Source organism: Echeneis naucrates, chromosome 16 (genome assembly GCF_900963305.1).
Source record: "Echeneis naucrates chromosome 16, fEcheNa1.1, whole genome shotgun sequence".
NCBI classification, from domain to species: domain Eukaryota; kingdom Metazoa; phylum Chordata; class Actinopteri; order Carangiformes; family Echeneidae; genus Echeneis; species Echeneis naucrates.
The window spans coordinates 3,383,498-3,398,852 of NC_042526.1; the positions used below are offsets into that span (position 1 = coordinate 3,383,498).

General features: G+C 43.2%; 1 protein-coding gene across 1 annotated transcript in view; it reads right to left on the reverse strand.

Moving 5' to 3' along the window:
* Positions 1–1,548: 1,548 nt before the first annotated feature.
* Positions 1,549–15,355, reverse strand: part of kiaa1549la (KIAA1549-like a) — a 44,532-nt gene continuing 30,725 nt past the window's right edge. Inside the window, exons 12-22 of the mRNA XM_029522403.1 lie at positions 14,830–14,975; positions 10,413–10,537; positions 9,048–9,268; positions 7,621–7,753; positions 5,530–5,771; positions 5,225–5,390; positions 4,706–4,803; positions 2,944–3,089; positions 2,700–2,854; positions 2,537–2,599; positions 1,549–2,133 (exon numbers count right to left, since the gene is read on the reverse strand). Of these exons, the coding sequence (XP_029378263.1) occupies positions 2,570–2,599; positions 2,700–2,854; positions 2,944–3,089; positions 4,706–4,803; positions 5,225–5,390; positions 5,530–5,771; positions 7,621–7,753; positions 9,048–9,268; positions 10,413–10,537; positions 14,830–14,975 (1,462 nt within the window). The 3' untranslated portion in view covers positions 1,549–2,133; positions 2,537–2,569. The remainder of the gene's footprint in view (positions 2,134–2,536; positions 2,600–2,699; positions 2,855–2,943; positions 3,090–4,705; positions 4,804–5,224; positions 5,391–5,529; positions 5,772–7,620; positions 7,754–9,047; positions 9,269–10,412; positions 10,538–14,829; positions 14,976–15,355) is intronic.

Consider the following 15,355-nt stretch of genomic DNA (forward strand, 5'->3'; position numbering starts at 1 on the left):
CTTTTTCCATCATGGTTTGGGCTTTTCATAAAAGTGCTTGTTTCATTTCAAACTATACTTAATTACTTTTATATTTCTATATATTCTATCCCTCCGCTCTGCCTCTTAATTTCCTGTCTAGTATACTCTCATTTGGTATCATTTGCTTCTTTTGACACAACATTGTATATCTTATTTTTTCACGTCCACTTGGTGAAGTTAATATATGGCTATATACTCCTTTGGTACCATCTAAATAAGAAGCGGAACGTACAGAGTACTCATCGATTTCCAGTTGCCCTCAAAAAAAATGAGGGTGATTATAATTTAGACTGACATTCTTTGTATTCAATTTTACATTGTTTCCACTATAGCACTACATCAGGTTTAAACAAAGAATACCGTAAATGCAGGATTAGATCTGCTCCACATGTCACTCTAAACTCTCCATCTTTTTCTTTTTGTAATATGTTTTCTATAATATTTTGAGTTGTGTGTCAGTAACACTATGAACCACGATGATCCAGATGATACCGAAATGTGTGCATCCTCCAGAAAGTCTTTTTTTTTAAACAGTCCACCGTAGAACGCTGAGAAACTAAAAGGAAGGACAATGGCATCAGAGCAATGTCAAGCAAAGTTTCCCTCCCACACTACTTGCATAAATCTCTTTGTTAAATCATCTGCTATATACAGTAATACATTTAATTGTTACGTACACGGCTCATCCGAGCCCAGCGAGTCTCTTAACAGTACTACTCCACATTCCAGCCACCACGTGCTCATCGCTCTGCATCCAGACCACGATAAGTTCCTTATACAGTACACACCTTTCAAGTAAAAGAAGTATTTTTTTCTAAGAATACTGCTGTGTTCACATAATTGCAAACAGACCGGAGTCAAACAACAAGCGAAATCCGCTCCGATCCAACTCGTCGTGTGATGAATGTTTCTATGGCTCGTACCCGCCATAACCTCCGCAGCGACCACAGAGCTACAGGTTGCAGGACTTCAGGGTGTCTGTTTGACTCTGGTCCACCTCATGATTATCAGACAGATGATCGACAGAACAAAGTGACTAATTCTCATTTTCATTGCTGAATCCGATGAAGGAAAAAGGTAAACGAAGTAATTCTTTTTTAAAAGTACAGAAATGCCATCATGAACCACAAACAACTAAGCCGCCGTTTTCTCTGCTTCAAAAATGTAAATTATTTTTTTGCCTTGAAATAAGGTGAGTGAAAGAGAAACACTCACTACATCTTTTTTTGTACAGTAATCCATTGATAGTAATCAATGCACAAAAGTAAAAGACAAAAACCACACAAATATCCAAAAACTGAAATTGAGACAATTCAAGACAAGATTTTTTTTTTTTTTTCCTTTTTCCTTCGACTTTTTTTTGTTTTTTGTTTTTTTTTTTTGGTCACTTAAGTTTAAAATACACATTAACCAGCTGTAGAATGTTTACATAGGAATTTGGATTTGTCCAAAAAAAAAAAAAAAGAAAAACAAAAAACAAAGAAACAAAACCAACAAAAACAAACAAAAAAAAAAAAAAGAGCACAGTTTTAAGTCAGTCCAGCATTCCTGGCTTTAGAGTGGACTTCAGGAAAAAAGTCCAGGATGGTCCAGTCCAGTCCAGCCCATTTCAGAGCAGTGGACTACTGGCCACGGCTGGGGGCACTGCTGTACTGATGACGCAGTGCTGAGGGCCGTTGTGTGCTGGGCGGAGAACGTGTCACACCGCGCTGCATGTCGTGCTGCACTGGACTCACCCCGTTCACTTTGTGTCGTCACAGTACAGATTCGTCTCAGTTCGGTTAAGTTCAGCAGCGTGGGGGGTGTGGGGGGTGTGGGGGGGGGGGGGGCCTCTGGCTGTACAGTGATGGTCACTACAGAGGAGGCAGTCTACATAAGAGATGGTTGAACAGGGGCCCGGAGGGGCCGGGGGCTCAGGGAGCAGAACGAATACAGACAGAGAGAGAAAGCTATGGCTGAGCGTTTGTATCAGTGAAGAGACCGGAGAGGAGGTGAAAGGGCTTACAGGGCCGATGACTCATAAAAGGGCTGAGGGTAGATGGATGGAGGTCGGGTGGTGACGAAGGTAAAGCTGCAGAGTCTTCAGTGAGAAGGACCCATCCAAAGAGACACCTGCAGGAATACAGACGGACACGTAGCTTTGTTTTCTACTCAGCATTTACAGTTGGTCACCAAGTGTGTGATGAAAAGGGATGGAGAGCCAGAAAGTCCAAAATTAAAGAACCTATCAAGCCTCCACTGTGGGAGTAAAACCGTTATAAGTGACTGAGCTAAGCTAGTAAGCTAACACGTTAGCTCTTCGATGATCACCTCAGGAAGGAGATGGTGAATCACTGTTTGACATCCTTCCTTCACATTTCTAAGACATCAGTTTGTTTACCCACCAAACATGAATAATCTCTGTGTATAAGAATAAAGAACGTTCAACTTTGTAAAATGACATTTGCAAAAGGGCAACAAGTTGCAGAAAATCTGAACATGGTCGTGACATATTATACAGGCAGCGCTGACCCACCGAGCTTCCACTCAGTGTCACAGGTGGACGACTTCAGCAGATTGTTTCAAGGTGACGAGAGTTCTGCAGGGGGAAGAAGAAGAAGAAGAAAAGCTGCGTCACACACTGGAACACACTTGTAACTGAAGTGTTGGCAGCTCAGTGGGTGAACCGTGTGTCTCACCGGCGTGTCGTTCCACTGCCTCGGCAGGTCTTCTGGCTCAGGCGGGTAAGACATCCAGGACGGGCTACGGTACGAGGACGGCGGCGACATGACAAAGTAGTCCGAGTAGCCCGGGCGGTTGGATGATATAGCGTAGACTGCTGTTATTGGGTTTCCTGCAAGATGCACACATAGATTCAGTCAATCAGTCACACACTCGGTGAGCTTTGTCTCCATTTCAGCATCCTAAAGTTCGTACTCTTGCCTGAGTAGGTGGTGATGGACTGGTCGACGGTAACGGCAGGGAAGGGGGTCCTGGACAGCGGCAGGTAGGGGGCGCCGTTGTGCTGCTGGGCCTGGAGGTCTGAGGCCTCTGACACACGAGGTTTCAGACTCACATCGGGGGTAGAGCTGCAGGAGGAGAGGAGGGACAGGCGCTTTTCATCAACCAGCTAATCAGCAATGAAGCAGAAATTTTCTGAAATGTTTAATTATGGACTTTACTACTCCTACTCCTTCATTGCTGTGACGTGGATGCTGATAGAAAATAAGATTTAAAAAAAAATAATAACGAAGATTTCTGAAGGAAATTTTAGTCTTGATTGCTTTAGCAAAAAATAAATAAAAATAAAGTCAATACAAACTGAATCTTTCTTTCTCTGGAGGTCAAAAAGTAGAAAAAGTGACAGAATGACTCAGAAAATATTTTAGCAACAGAAAAATGCTTCAGTTAAAATGTTTTTGCAGGTTGAAGGGTAAACACAGACGATGCAAAGAGTTTTACTTTAACGTGGGGATGTGTAGCCTACATACTCCAGCAACTAAGTCTGAATGTGACCTTTATTGTTCTGAGCTGCAGCTAACTCAATCCCTGGGAACACATTTAGATGAACGAAAATAAAGAAGTGATTCAGTTGTTTCCTCCCCAGGCACAGAGAAAGCCTCAAAATACACTTAAATCATCTTGAGCGTCCCTTTTGACATCTGGTTATAATTTCAGGAAGTTTCCACTGATTTATTGCTCCAGAGCCTGAGCACGTTGTCCGTGCAGACCATTATTTTCCATTTTCAATGCGGCATGCATCCATTTTGCATTTTATTTCTCCATGGCGGCATCCTCCTCTCCACTGTAGCAGCCCTGGCTGCGGTATATTCCACATATATTTATGTTAAAAGACAGCAAAGTACTTCAGGAGTGATAAAGGTGCTGTCAAAGATCAGGACCATAATGCAGCCTGCACACTGATGCCTCGCACTGGATATGAAAGAGGAATTAACTTGCTGCACTCTTCATCCCTGAGGGCACAGAGGAGCTGAGTGATTAACTACTAAAACATTTAAGTTCTGGTTTTAAAGCAGGAGTAATGGTCACACAGCCTTGGTTCTGATTCAAAGTCCAATTTGCTATAATTAGAAAACGAGCATGGCCGTCTCTGTCAAAACCATAATTATATCTAAATGAAGCTCTAAATATCTCAATTATATTCTTATTAGATCAGCTGAGTTGGAGCACTTTTGAAGGTTTCTTTCCCGACAGTCTGCACCACATCGCGACTGGAGCATGTTGAAGTTGGCCAATTGTCTTATTTTTTTTCCACTAGATGGAGACGGCGTTCCTCCGAGCGAGCCAAGAACAGCAGAGCAGTCGCTCGCTCTCCGCAGTGCTAAAGTGCCCAGCAACAGCATTTAAATGAAGAGGCAGCTGGCATCGAGGAGCTCTGAGGAACATATGGAACGATGCCGGTTGATATTTTGATGCATTTTGCTGAGTGGTCAACAAAGAATTGTTTGAAATGCCACATGTGAACGTTTGCTTCAGAGCTGAAGCTGAACACAGTGGAATGCAGAACATTTACATCAGTCTGTAGCTTTGTTTTTACAGAGGAATCAGAGTTTCTTTATTTTATTGGTATTTACAGATTTTCTTTCCGATGTTTTGTTTTGTTTTTTTTTTTCCTACATTTTCTGATCCAAGCGTCTGTTTGGGTGAGTGTGTATTTGGCTATATTTGTGAGTGTGGGTGGTACCGTCGTAGTGAGGTCCCAGGTGGCGGTCCTGGTCTAGAGGGGATCAGTGGAGGGGGCGAACCAATGCCCATATCAGGAAGCTGAGTGAATCGGAAACCCTGCGGGAACCACAAATAGAATTCAGAGGTGTCGTCTGGACGCAACAGGGCGAGTACAAAACCAGAAGCAACCGTATGACAAAGCTAAAACTCCAGATGAAATGAGATGATTGTCTGGTTAGGATGTGACATTCAGAATCACAGTTTTGGTCTTACGTCCAGTAGCCATACTGTTTTGTTTTGTTTTTTTCCAGCATCACCAGCTGTTTTCATAGAAGCTTGAAAACTCCCACTGTGCGCTACCTGCCCAACACTGAATGGCTGACAAAGTTACAGACTAGCTGGTGGAGCGGATGATGAGCCAAATAAATTTTTCCTCAGGAGCTGGTCAACAGAACACGGTGGAGGCGATTAGAGAGCTAAAAGTTGTCTGTGATCCCGTTTGGGAGAACTGAGCCTTCAGCCTCCTCCTGGTGCTCACCGGTTTGGGCAGGCTACACTGGTGCATGTCCTCATAGCCCGCGCTCCTCTGCCTGCCCCCACAGGGGTGGTTCATGGTCCCCGGGGCGCTGGTGACCCCGTCACTGTAGTGGCTGGTGTGGGAGGGGTTGTAAGCACTGTGGGCATGGTGGTGGTGACGGTGGTGGCTGCCGACAAAAGATGGGAGAAGTTAAGAAAGGTCAGATAAATCTGCTGTACTTTCTAAAAACAGCCTTTTGAGAGCGGGCCGAGTTCAGAGGGCACCGCGCTCTTTTCTTTCCTACACACAACAAAACTTGAGTTTACTTGGTTGGAGGAGAAGGCGGGTCGTGGTCCGGAGGTGCCAGACTGAAGGCGTTGCCTAGCAACATGTGCATCTGCGTGCGGACCTCGTCAATGGACGGCTGAGAGCTGAGCGTGGAGGAGTCGGAGCCGCGGTGAGCTTTCACCCCCAAGCTGCCGTTCCCGGTGCCGGTAGATCCACCGCCGTAACCGAGAGAGCTCATCAGACGGTCCACGTTGGTCTCCTCAAACGGTTCAGGTTCGCCCTGTGGAGGGAGAGAGAACGCATCTGTCAGCCCGTCCAATAAGTCCAGAGGACATGGACATCCGTCTCTGAACAGTCTCTAAAGTATTTCTGGACGAGTCCTGTGTCAGTGAGTTCGACAGCTAATGGAGGAGCTGGAAAACAGACGGTCACAGAAAATACAGCTACAGTTGCCAAGTCAGTTTTAAATAAAGAAATCCTCTTGGAAACTGAAAAATTCAGTTCTGCACCTGATGGAGCTGATTCGTCTGCAGAGCATGTACATATGTTCATTTATTTTTGGGGTTTAATTATGAGCTGACACCTTTATCTCCCTTCAAAAACACCCGCTGTTCAAAGCAGATTTCAAGGGACAGTATTAAACATCTACAATTTCATTTTGTGCAGATTTGAGCACATTTCTACATCTTTGCAGTTGTTGTCCTTCCACTTAGAGAATCTGTGAGAGTGGGCCCACCACACGCGTACTTCATATATTCATGCAGCACCAGTCAGAATCAGTGTGCACCTTTAATCACAACATGCGGTGTTGATGTGTTACAACTGAGGAGGTTGGAGAGGTCATGCTGTGTCGTAGCTGTTTGTTCTATTCAGACCAACATCACAAATCCATTTGTAATGCCGCTCGCAGTTTTACCCACCATTAAAATGAAAAATAGGTGATTAATTGTAAAAAATAATTAACATATAAACCTCATACCCCCCCAGTAAGTACCTGTTAGTAGGGAATCATGTGAGATATAGTAGAGCTGTACCTTCAGGGCTGGATAATCCCATTCCATTAATAAAACCATTTTCCAGTGCTGACGTATAAATTATTTTATGTAACGTTTATGCAGAATCACAGCAGAAATAATTAATGATTATTAATTCAATCAGACATCAAAAAGCTTCAATATCTGTCAGCTTTTAATTGGAATTTTCTCTGAACAGATTATAAAGTCTGATCATATCATCACAACAGGATTCCACTAAAAATTTGATAAACGATATTGAATCATTGCATAACGGTTGCACACTGCGTACTCTCACACACACGAGCATGAGGCGGGTAGAAATCACACACAGCTTCAAACCAAAAGCAGAGTATAGGAGGTTAGTTGTACCAAAAACACGTCGTGTGTGCCTACTGCTTACATACTCACAAACGTGCTCTGTTCTCCTTGTGCAGTTTCAAAGAGTTTGGCGCATCTGAAGCTATTAACTGCTTTCGAGCCTCCCATCTGAATCCATGAATAGGCTATAATCATATTCAGAGTCATTGACATTCAACGAGGTAGCACCGTTGCTGCTGTTGCTGCGGTGCAGATGAGCAGCAGCATTAGGAGAGTTCAGTCACACTCGGTCTCCATTTTATCTTCCTCTGTTCTACATCCCTCACCGCCTTTAAAATGAAGGAATCACTCTTTCTCTAATCGTTTTGTCATTTCCCTCCTTCTCCTTCATACTTCCTCAGTGTCTTCTGCTTTGTGTTCTGTGTAGGTTTATAGTTTGAAAGGTAATTTTTTTTAATCCTTCTGGTGTGAGCTCAGAGTGTCAGAGTTAGAGTAATGAACGGAAAGAAAGGATTCTCAGCAGATTATTTTATTGGTCTGACAAAGTGGCAGAGCTTTTTCTTCTTCTGGGAGAGGAAGGATTTCATCATTTCTCTGTGTGACTCACCTGGTCAGAGGTTGAGGTAGAGCAAAGCTTTCTCTCTCACATCTCTACCCGCAGCTCCTTAGTCCTGCTGTTTGCTTCAGATCACCGACATTTTTTAAACTCATCTTTATTTTATCTCTCTGACCTTTTTCTTCCCTGCATCGTGCACTGGCCTCATTTCTGGCTCCAAAAGTTCTCCGTTCACTCACGTCGTAGCCGTTGTTTCGGATGCCCCGCCTGGACCGCTCTCTAAGCACGAGCAGGTCCATCTCTGTCTCCACCGGGCTCGGGCTGCTCAGGGACTGTCTGCTCCAGTAGGTGGGCTCCCGTGGGTGGGAGTACCTGGTGGGACAGTTTAAAAAAAAAAAAAAAGCTTTTAATGTAGTGAATAATTAAAATCCTGGTGCATTTGCTTTAGGCCAAAGATGCAAAATGAGACAATTTATTACAGATCACATCCACCTTTGATTTACTTCAACGGACGAGGAATTTAGAATTCACTCACTAAATCCAAAAGTTGGTTTTGTCTTCAGTACAGCTGGATGTAATCCCGGAATAGAAATTACGGTGGCAGTCCAAAGCATCAAGGTAACAATGCTGAATAAATCAATTTCATCACATCAACATTTTATTCTCAAATATTATCATTATATTATGGACAAATTCATGCCTTATAAAGTCAGTGAACTTTGACCTTTGTTCACCAAATTCAAATCATTTCCATTTGTTCAATGTTTGCGCCTAGTTTCAAGACTGAGCGGTCTGTTTTTTTTTTTTTTTTTTTTTTTTTTTTTTTGTGGCAGTGAGGCAGTTTAATACAAATTTAGAATAATCAGCCCAACCCACTGTGTGCTTCTTCTACTCGCTCCAACACAATTCACAATGAAACTAAATGTGTGTCAAGTGATTACAGCAGACTGCAGCTGAATTTAATCGAGGCAAATGAGGACAATGTGGAGTCTCTATCAGGGCGGATGGAATACTTTCCTCCAGGTTATTTAGTGCTGCTTGATTGGTTGGAGTTGTGGCTTGTGTGGCAGATAAAGAGATTCATTAAATGTGTAAAAAGGCTGAATGTTTTGAATCAGTTTGGGACAATGAGAAGCAAACAGGCACTTCACTGTTGAAATGTAAAATATTAATCTTCTGATCAAAAATCATACTTCACTTTTCACTCCATCCTTAAGCGTTGCTTAGCAACTATATTCTTCAGCTACAGATCCACACTAAATCTACCTTTTTATTATGGATTTTGTTTTTTTAAACCATCCATTGATAAAAGTAAGATTAATCAGTGGCACACTTACTTCAATAGCCTGCTCCTTGAACAACGATGAAGTGAAGTGGAACAGAAACAGAATAATTTCATTGACTTCAATAATGAAACAGATTTAGACTTTGATGCTGAACTCTAATCTTCTAATTTTGGGATGGTCAAACATTTTTGTCAGACTGCCACTTCTTGGATGTACTTTTAAGGTTGTAGTCGTCTTCATTGCAGTTCAGGCCAAAGCTCCGACTGCAGAGCGACCTGCGTGTGTTTTTATACAAAATCCGGCTTTTTAATACACTCAAATTGAATAATTTCACGTTTTTTCTGGTCCACGTTGGACCGGAGCGCCGCCTGCTGCCGTACCTCTTATGGCATCCTGCGAAGGACGCCCTCTTCTCCTCCGCAGTCATTGGCTCCTTGACCCCATTGTCGTGGCGACCGTGCCGGTTGTCACGGTGACTGTAACCGTGGCTGTTGCTCTCAGTCAGCGAGAACTCGCCGTAGCCTTTCCTCCGGGCTTTTTGGCGCAGTTTGTTCCTGTAGTGCTCGATGTCCGACTTCTGCTTCAACCCACCATGGTTCGCCTGCAAATGACAAATTTCAATATTGAATTGAAAGTTGTCAGGCGACAGAGCTCCGAATGCTAAAGGGACGACCGACAGATGTTTTAATATTGAACCATGAAATCTTCCTTTGTTCTTTTTTTTTCTGTGCTTCGAAGACGGAGCGATGTGTTTGACAAACCTCCCCTGTAGTCTGATTACAGCGTGTGTTGTGCCCAAAACCTGATATGTTCTGCTAATGCTGCCCAGTCAGCCGCGGATGAACAGGAAAACCAGAGATCCCCATCGGGGATTTTCCGGTATTGGGTTTATAGATTGGGGGATAATTTATTGTTTGCCTTTGTATTGCTGTCTCAGCTGCACTGAGGTGCAGGGGGTTGAGGTGGAAAAGGAGGAAAGGAGGCAGAGGGGGTGAGAGATCAGAGGAAGAGAGGATGCATCGTGACAGAAGTGCAACTCTGCATAACGGGGATCTGTCCCTGTTTGAGCTAACCCCACGATCTGGTGGCTATTTTTAAAGTTCCATATTATATGGAATGACGTTTTCCACGTCTTTTATGATGATAAATCAGGTCTAGATTCTGTATGAGTGCCGTGGAAATATCAAAGCTTTAAAACAAGCCATCAGGACTTCTGTAACAACGGAGCAGGCCTTTAGGCTAACAGTTCAAACCTGTCTGCTACATTTTCAAACGACATTCAGATGGTTGTTGATGCTCAAAACCACAAATATATCCTCATTTGGATTTCAAAACAGAAAAGTGCATCATATAGGATCTTTAACAGGATTACTAACCCTCATTCCAGCTATCTGTCAATCAGTTTGAGCTAATTAATCATTGGCCCAAAAACCTCAGACGACTATTACAACATATTTGGCACATCCTTTTTGAAATCAATAAAGTAAAACAACAAGCAACCGTGTTAAATATAAACATGAACCAAAGATTGAGTGAAAAAATATCTGCGGCACTAATGTGATGACCAAATGCCTCCACACTATATGTTACGCTGTGACTCATCATTATGATGATGCGCTAGTCTTTGCTCTGCCCTACACTGTCAACACTGCAGACTCCCCTCACAGTTGAGTGCGATAAAGCCTTGAAGGTGTTTGTACACTATGTATACAGGATCCGTGTGTGTATGCGTGCAGACTCACCACCTCCCCGTTGAGGACCACAGAGTCTTGGCTGTGGGAGGAGGAGGAAGGGTAGGAGTAGGTTGGCTGGGCCGTCATGGGTTTAATGGTGATGAGACGCAGAGAGCCTGAATGGTCCTCATACGGGTCTGAGAAGAGGAAGAAGATGAATAGTTTAGTAATAATCAGGCAGTAATGGCTGTGATGTTGCAATCATAAGAACTGCTTCTGTCATCTACATAATTTTACGTGCCAATTTTGTCCAGTCCTCTCAGTGTGATTGTGAAGAGTACAAGAAAAGGACTGCAACTTTAACCGATCATGGAGAAGTGTGCCTTGAATTGCTTTAATTTAAATATCTAGCTCTGAGAGGCAGCTTTTTTTTTTTTCTTTTTTTTTTTTGCCCTAAAACGGGAGCCTGTGCTCTGATTTAGGGGAAATGTTTTCTAACAGAGCGTTCAATATCAATACCTCCATAAATTAAATCCCATAAAGATCAATACTGCTTTCAAGACTGCATGGTCAACATGAAGCTATAGTCTGGAGCTTATCATCTTAATACCAAGCCCTTAACAGAACCAATAATCCTGGATCTCCATCCACCAAGACCTCAGACTGAACTTACTGAGGTAGATATTAAAAAGTACATTCATCATTTTGTTAAAGTGTTCCTCAAGAACAGACAGCTGGAAGAAAAAAATGGAAGATATGAGCAAAATACAACTGCTATATATGCTAACAATGCTCATCCTTGGCATGGGTCTTAGCTGATCAATGGGGTAAATACTATTCAGTATTAAAATGCTAACGCTGCTCATTTTGTACAGTCTGTATATTACGTGTGTGACAGACAGTGATGGAGCACTGCTCCCTGTTCTCCACAGTGACGTCTCATTTTGTTTCTAAATTAAGGTTTGCTAGCTTAAATATGACTTCAGTCATCATGATCTGAAAAACTGAACTAGGTGCCCTTTTCTTTTTCCCTTGAAGAGAAAGCATCAGCTTTCAGCATTTCTGGGTGTATGTTGTGGCAGGGAGCAGCAGATGGACGGTGTTGTGTTGTGTTGTTTTGTGCTGGCTCTACTGTGACTCACTGCCTGACTGACTTCATATGGCAGACTGCTTCATTGTAGGGCTACACCAGTCTGCCATTAACTCAACACCAAAGCCAACACCGCCACCATTCATCCTGCGCCGGAGCTCAGACTGCTGCTGCTGCATGCGTGGCTCTTCCTGCGCCGCCCGTCAGGCTGTGACGGTTAAAGTCACGAGCAGCGGAGGCCGTGAACCAGATTGGAAACCGACGACGGAACGTGTAGATGGCATGCACTCTGAACGCAGGCTGCTGCCGGGAAAGATTACAACAGATGTCGAACACCGACCCTTTGTCTTCCACAAACAAGCAGAGCATTTTCCTGAGATGATTGAGTGGTGTTTAAAAAAAAAAAACGCACACAATCTGATCATAATCTGATTGCGTGTCACAAAATACATGTTTGCTTGATTGGGATAAAATAACTTTGCAGCCTCTCTTACTAAAGGCAGGTGCTTTCTGTACGCAGGGAGATAAATATTGTGACTCATTTGACAATCTGCTTGTTGACTGTGACAGTTCGCTGCTTTATGTCACGCAGCAGTCTACTTATTGCTCACAAGCATGTCGATGAGCTGTGATGCGCTTTTGTTTTTTAAAAATATTAGCAAAGCTTTATCAAAAAGGCATAAATGCATAATTACAGAAGAACCAGGGTCGCTGACCTTTAGCTTAACATACAGTTTGAGCCACAGCAGGATCTTTGATCGAACCTTGAACCACTTCTGTCTGCTCAACTACGTTCCTTTGATGGAGACTAATCCCCGTGATGAAGAAACTCACAGTACCTCAGAGTAGATGTTCATTAATCCACCGACCAACAGCTTCTATTCTTTCACGTGCACAAACTTTTCTGCGGCATCTGCAGCTGATTAATGAGATGGAGCCGATGTCTTTTATCATCTCCACATTGAGCTTGAATAAACTAATATATGAAAAACAACAAATCAAAAGGTTTCCTCGCACAGTTAAATGTGTTTTCTCCCGTCACTATACGAGCCTCCTTCATCAGCAGAAGCCTCGTGAAATATAAGGAACATCTTTATGTTGATGTTTAGCACAGCGGAGGCACAGCGCTGATTAACAACATCCACAGCAGTGTACACACAATCACACACCGTCACAAACTCCCCTCTCTTACAGAACTGAGTTAATTTTTAACCGTCCCCTTACTAGTATTGAAGACTACAGCTGCCGCCAAAATAAAAATCCAACTAGCTTTGCATCCCTGTAAATTCATTTCATTAAGCAAAACACAATCTGTGTCCCAATCTGAGACTGTGACAGCACTCGGCTGCTACAGATCGATTCTGCAAGGCCAAACATTTTCCAGGATTCATTGCATCCCGGGAATGGAAATAATATGACAGCAAACCCTGACAGAGAGGGAATGGGGACTCAATTATTTTCTTTTGGTGGGGGGGGGGGGGGGGGGGGAGGTTAAACAGCTAACTGTAAAATCCAGGGGCCTTAAAATCTCAGGGTTGTTTTTAATAAGAGGTGAAAGAAGCATCGTAACGCAGCAGCGAGGGCTCAGCTGCTGCCCCAAAGGAAGAACCCTTCGTAGCTCCGGACAGAGTGTGTTATTTACTGAGCTCTAAAATGGCTGGTAGTTTATGTTCGAAATGCGGATCAAATTAGGTCGGCTGTTCTCCCCAGCCTCCAGTCTTCATGCTAAGATAAGCTCATCAGCTCCTGTCTCCAGCTCCATATGCAGCGTACTCTCTGTGGGGAAGCACATTTAAAGCAAAAGAGCAACCTAAAGCTTCTTTGCATTGTCCTCCTGTTGAATAAAGTGCTTCTAGTTTGGATTTACAGTTCTATTAATCTTTCATTTTCTTTAACACAGTTCTAGCATGCAGTCTATTCGCCGGCTTCCTCTCTCTCTTTTTTTTTGCCTGGTAACAGTACTTCTGTCCGTCTCTGGCTCGCTGTAAACAGTAGTGAGAAAATGAAACAATTACTCATCCTCTCCTCCCCTCCTCCGGGTGTTCATTCATTCACTTGCATAAACACGATAAATCACACAAATTACTGTGAACGCTGCTTTGCTGATGCACAAGAGATTGAAAATCTCAGTGTCCTAGAATGTCACCGAACAGAAGCAACGCTGCAGCGTCATCGCTGATCAGAGACATGCAAATGCTACCGACTGTGAGTCTGCAGAGCTAAGATCTGTTGACCAAGAAGATGGTGCAGTTGCTGCCACCACTGATAACGGGGAGTGTAGATAAAAGCCCATGCAGACTACAATCCAGGGACTGAAATGAACCCTTTCTTTCCCCCTCATCAATGGAAGAGTGGTCACATAGATGGACTGTCCTCCAAGCAAAAGTCCCTGAAGGAGGAGTTTTTATTTTTATATTTATTTTTTTAGCACCAGTCCAATCAGTTGATATGTACCAAATAAAAATAAAAAAAATAAACCAACTACCGTAGTTCATTTAACAAGTCAGGATCTTCAGTTTACCTCAATATAGAATTAACAAAATCTGTATGCAAGACATGGAGTTTTCCATTTCCAGTCAACGTGCACCTCTAATACATGTGATGATACGAACAACATTAATGAAGAAGGACTATGACCTCCTCTCTTTGGAGAAGAAAAAGAGATAGCATCTTCTTCATTTCACACGTTCTTCCTCCTGCGTTAAAAATCTCCCCATATGAGCTGCAGCATCGATTTCTACGTCTGCACATTGTTTTCATGTGGTAGCCACGTAGGGAAGCGACTTCACAAGTTGACGATTCTTTGTTCGTTTGTGTTTCTGTGTTTAACCTGCTTTGGATTGACTACGTGGAGGTGGTTACTAATGTACCCAGAGCCTCCATATGAAGGAAAAAAAGAAAAGAGTTGCATCTGTGTTGTTTCTCTCAGGATGAGGAGTCGCAGGTTCAGCGAGTGAATGGAGTGAATAACACCTAACGTGGCAGCACTGTGTCACAACTCTTTCCGCCTACTTCCCTGATTTTCCTCTGTGATTCTACTCAAAGTTAATTTGATGCAATTTGTCTCCATGCTGTTTTTTTTTTTTTTTTTTTTGCCCTGCATACTTTGAAAAATTTGAGTGAACTAAAAAACTGAAAGGAAAAACTCTCTTTTGATTTGGCTAAAAGTAAAAACCGATGACTGTATCTGTGTGTACGAGCGTTGACCTCCTGCTCATGTCCACTTAATCAGCTCATATTAATTATAATTTAGGTAAAATATCACAGTATGGGAAAGTGTGTGTGTGTTATGTTTTTACTTTTTGCAGTGGCAGGATCGTCTCATCATCATCCCTTTTCTTTTTCTGCCTTTCGACCCCATTTTTCCTCCCCCCTCCTCCCCCTCCTCCTCCTCCTCACCGTTGGTGCTCCTCTTGTGTAGCTCCTCCTTGCCGTTCTTGGTGCTGCTGCCAGTCGCCGTCCTACGGGCTGACGAGCTCTTGCTGGTGTTCAGCTTCCCCGAGCCGTTACTCGACACCGAGCCGTCCTCCTCACTTGGCAACCGTCTGCAGTAGCCATGGCAACAGAGGGAGGTGAGGGAGAGAGGAGGGGAAGGATTGTGAGTCTCAGCGGGTACACAAACAGGGCATCATCTGACAGTGAATACTAGCTAACGTACCATCTATCAACTTCATTTCAGCTTTTCCAAAATAACACTGACGGGGCGTTTAATAAAACCTCTTAGTTTATTTGATTTGCAATACTTCTTTTTTTTTTCTTCCGGGGAAACTGGTCCATCTGTGTCGCTCTGCTGCTCTTCTTTGGGTCCTAGAAAGTGTCAACTCTTGCTGGTGAACACAGAACCCAGATGCTATGAGTAATGGGGAGCCACTCTGTAGAAGCTAAACTTAAAATAATTTCTCATCAGTTATAAGAGTCAGTTTTT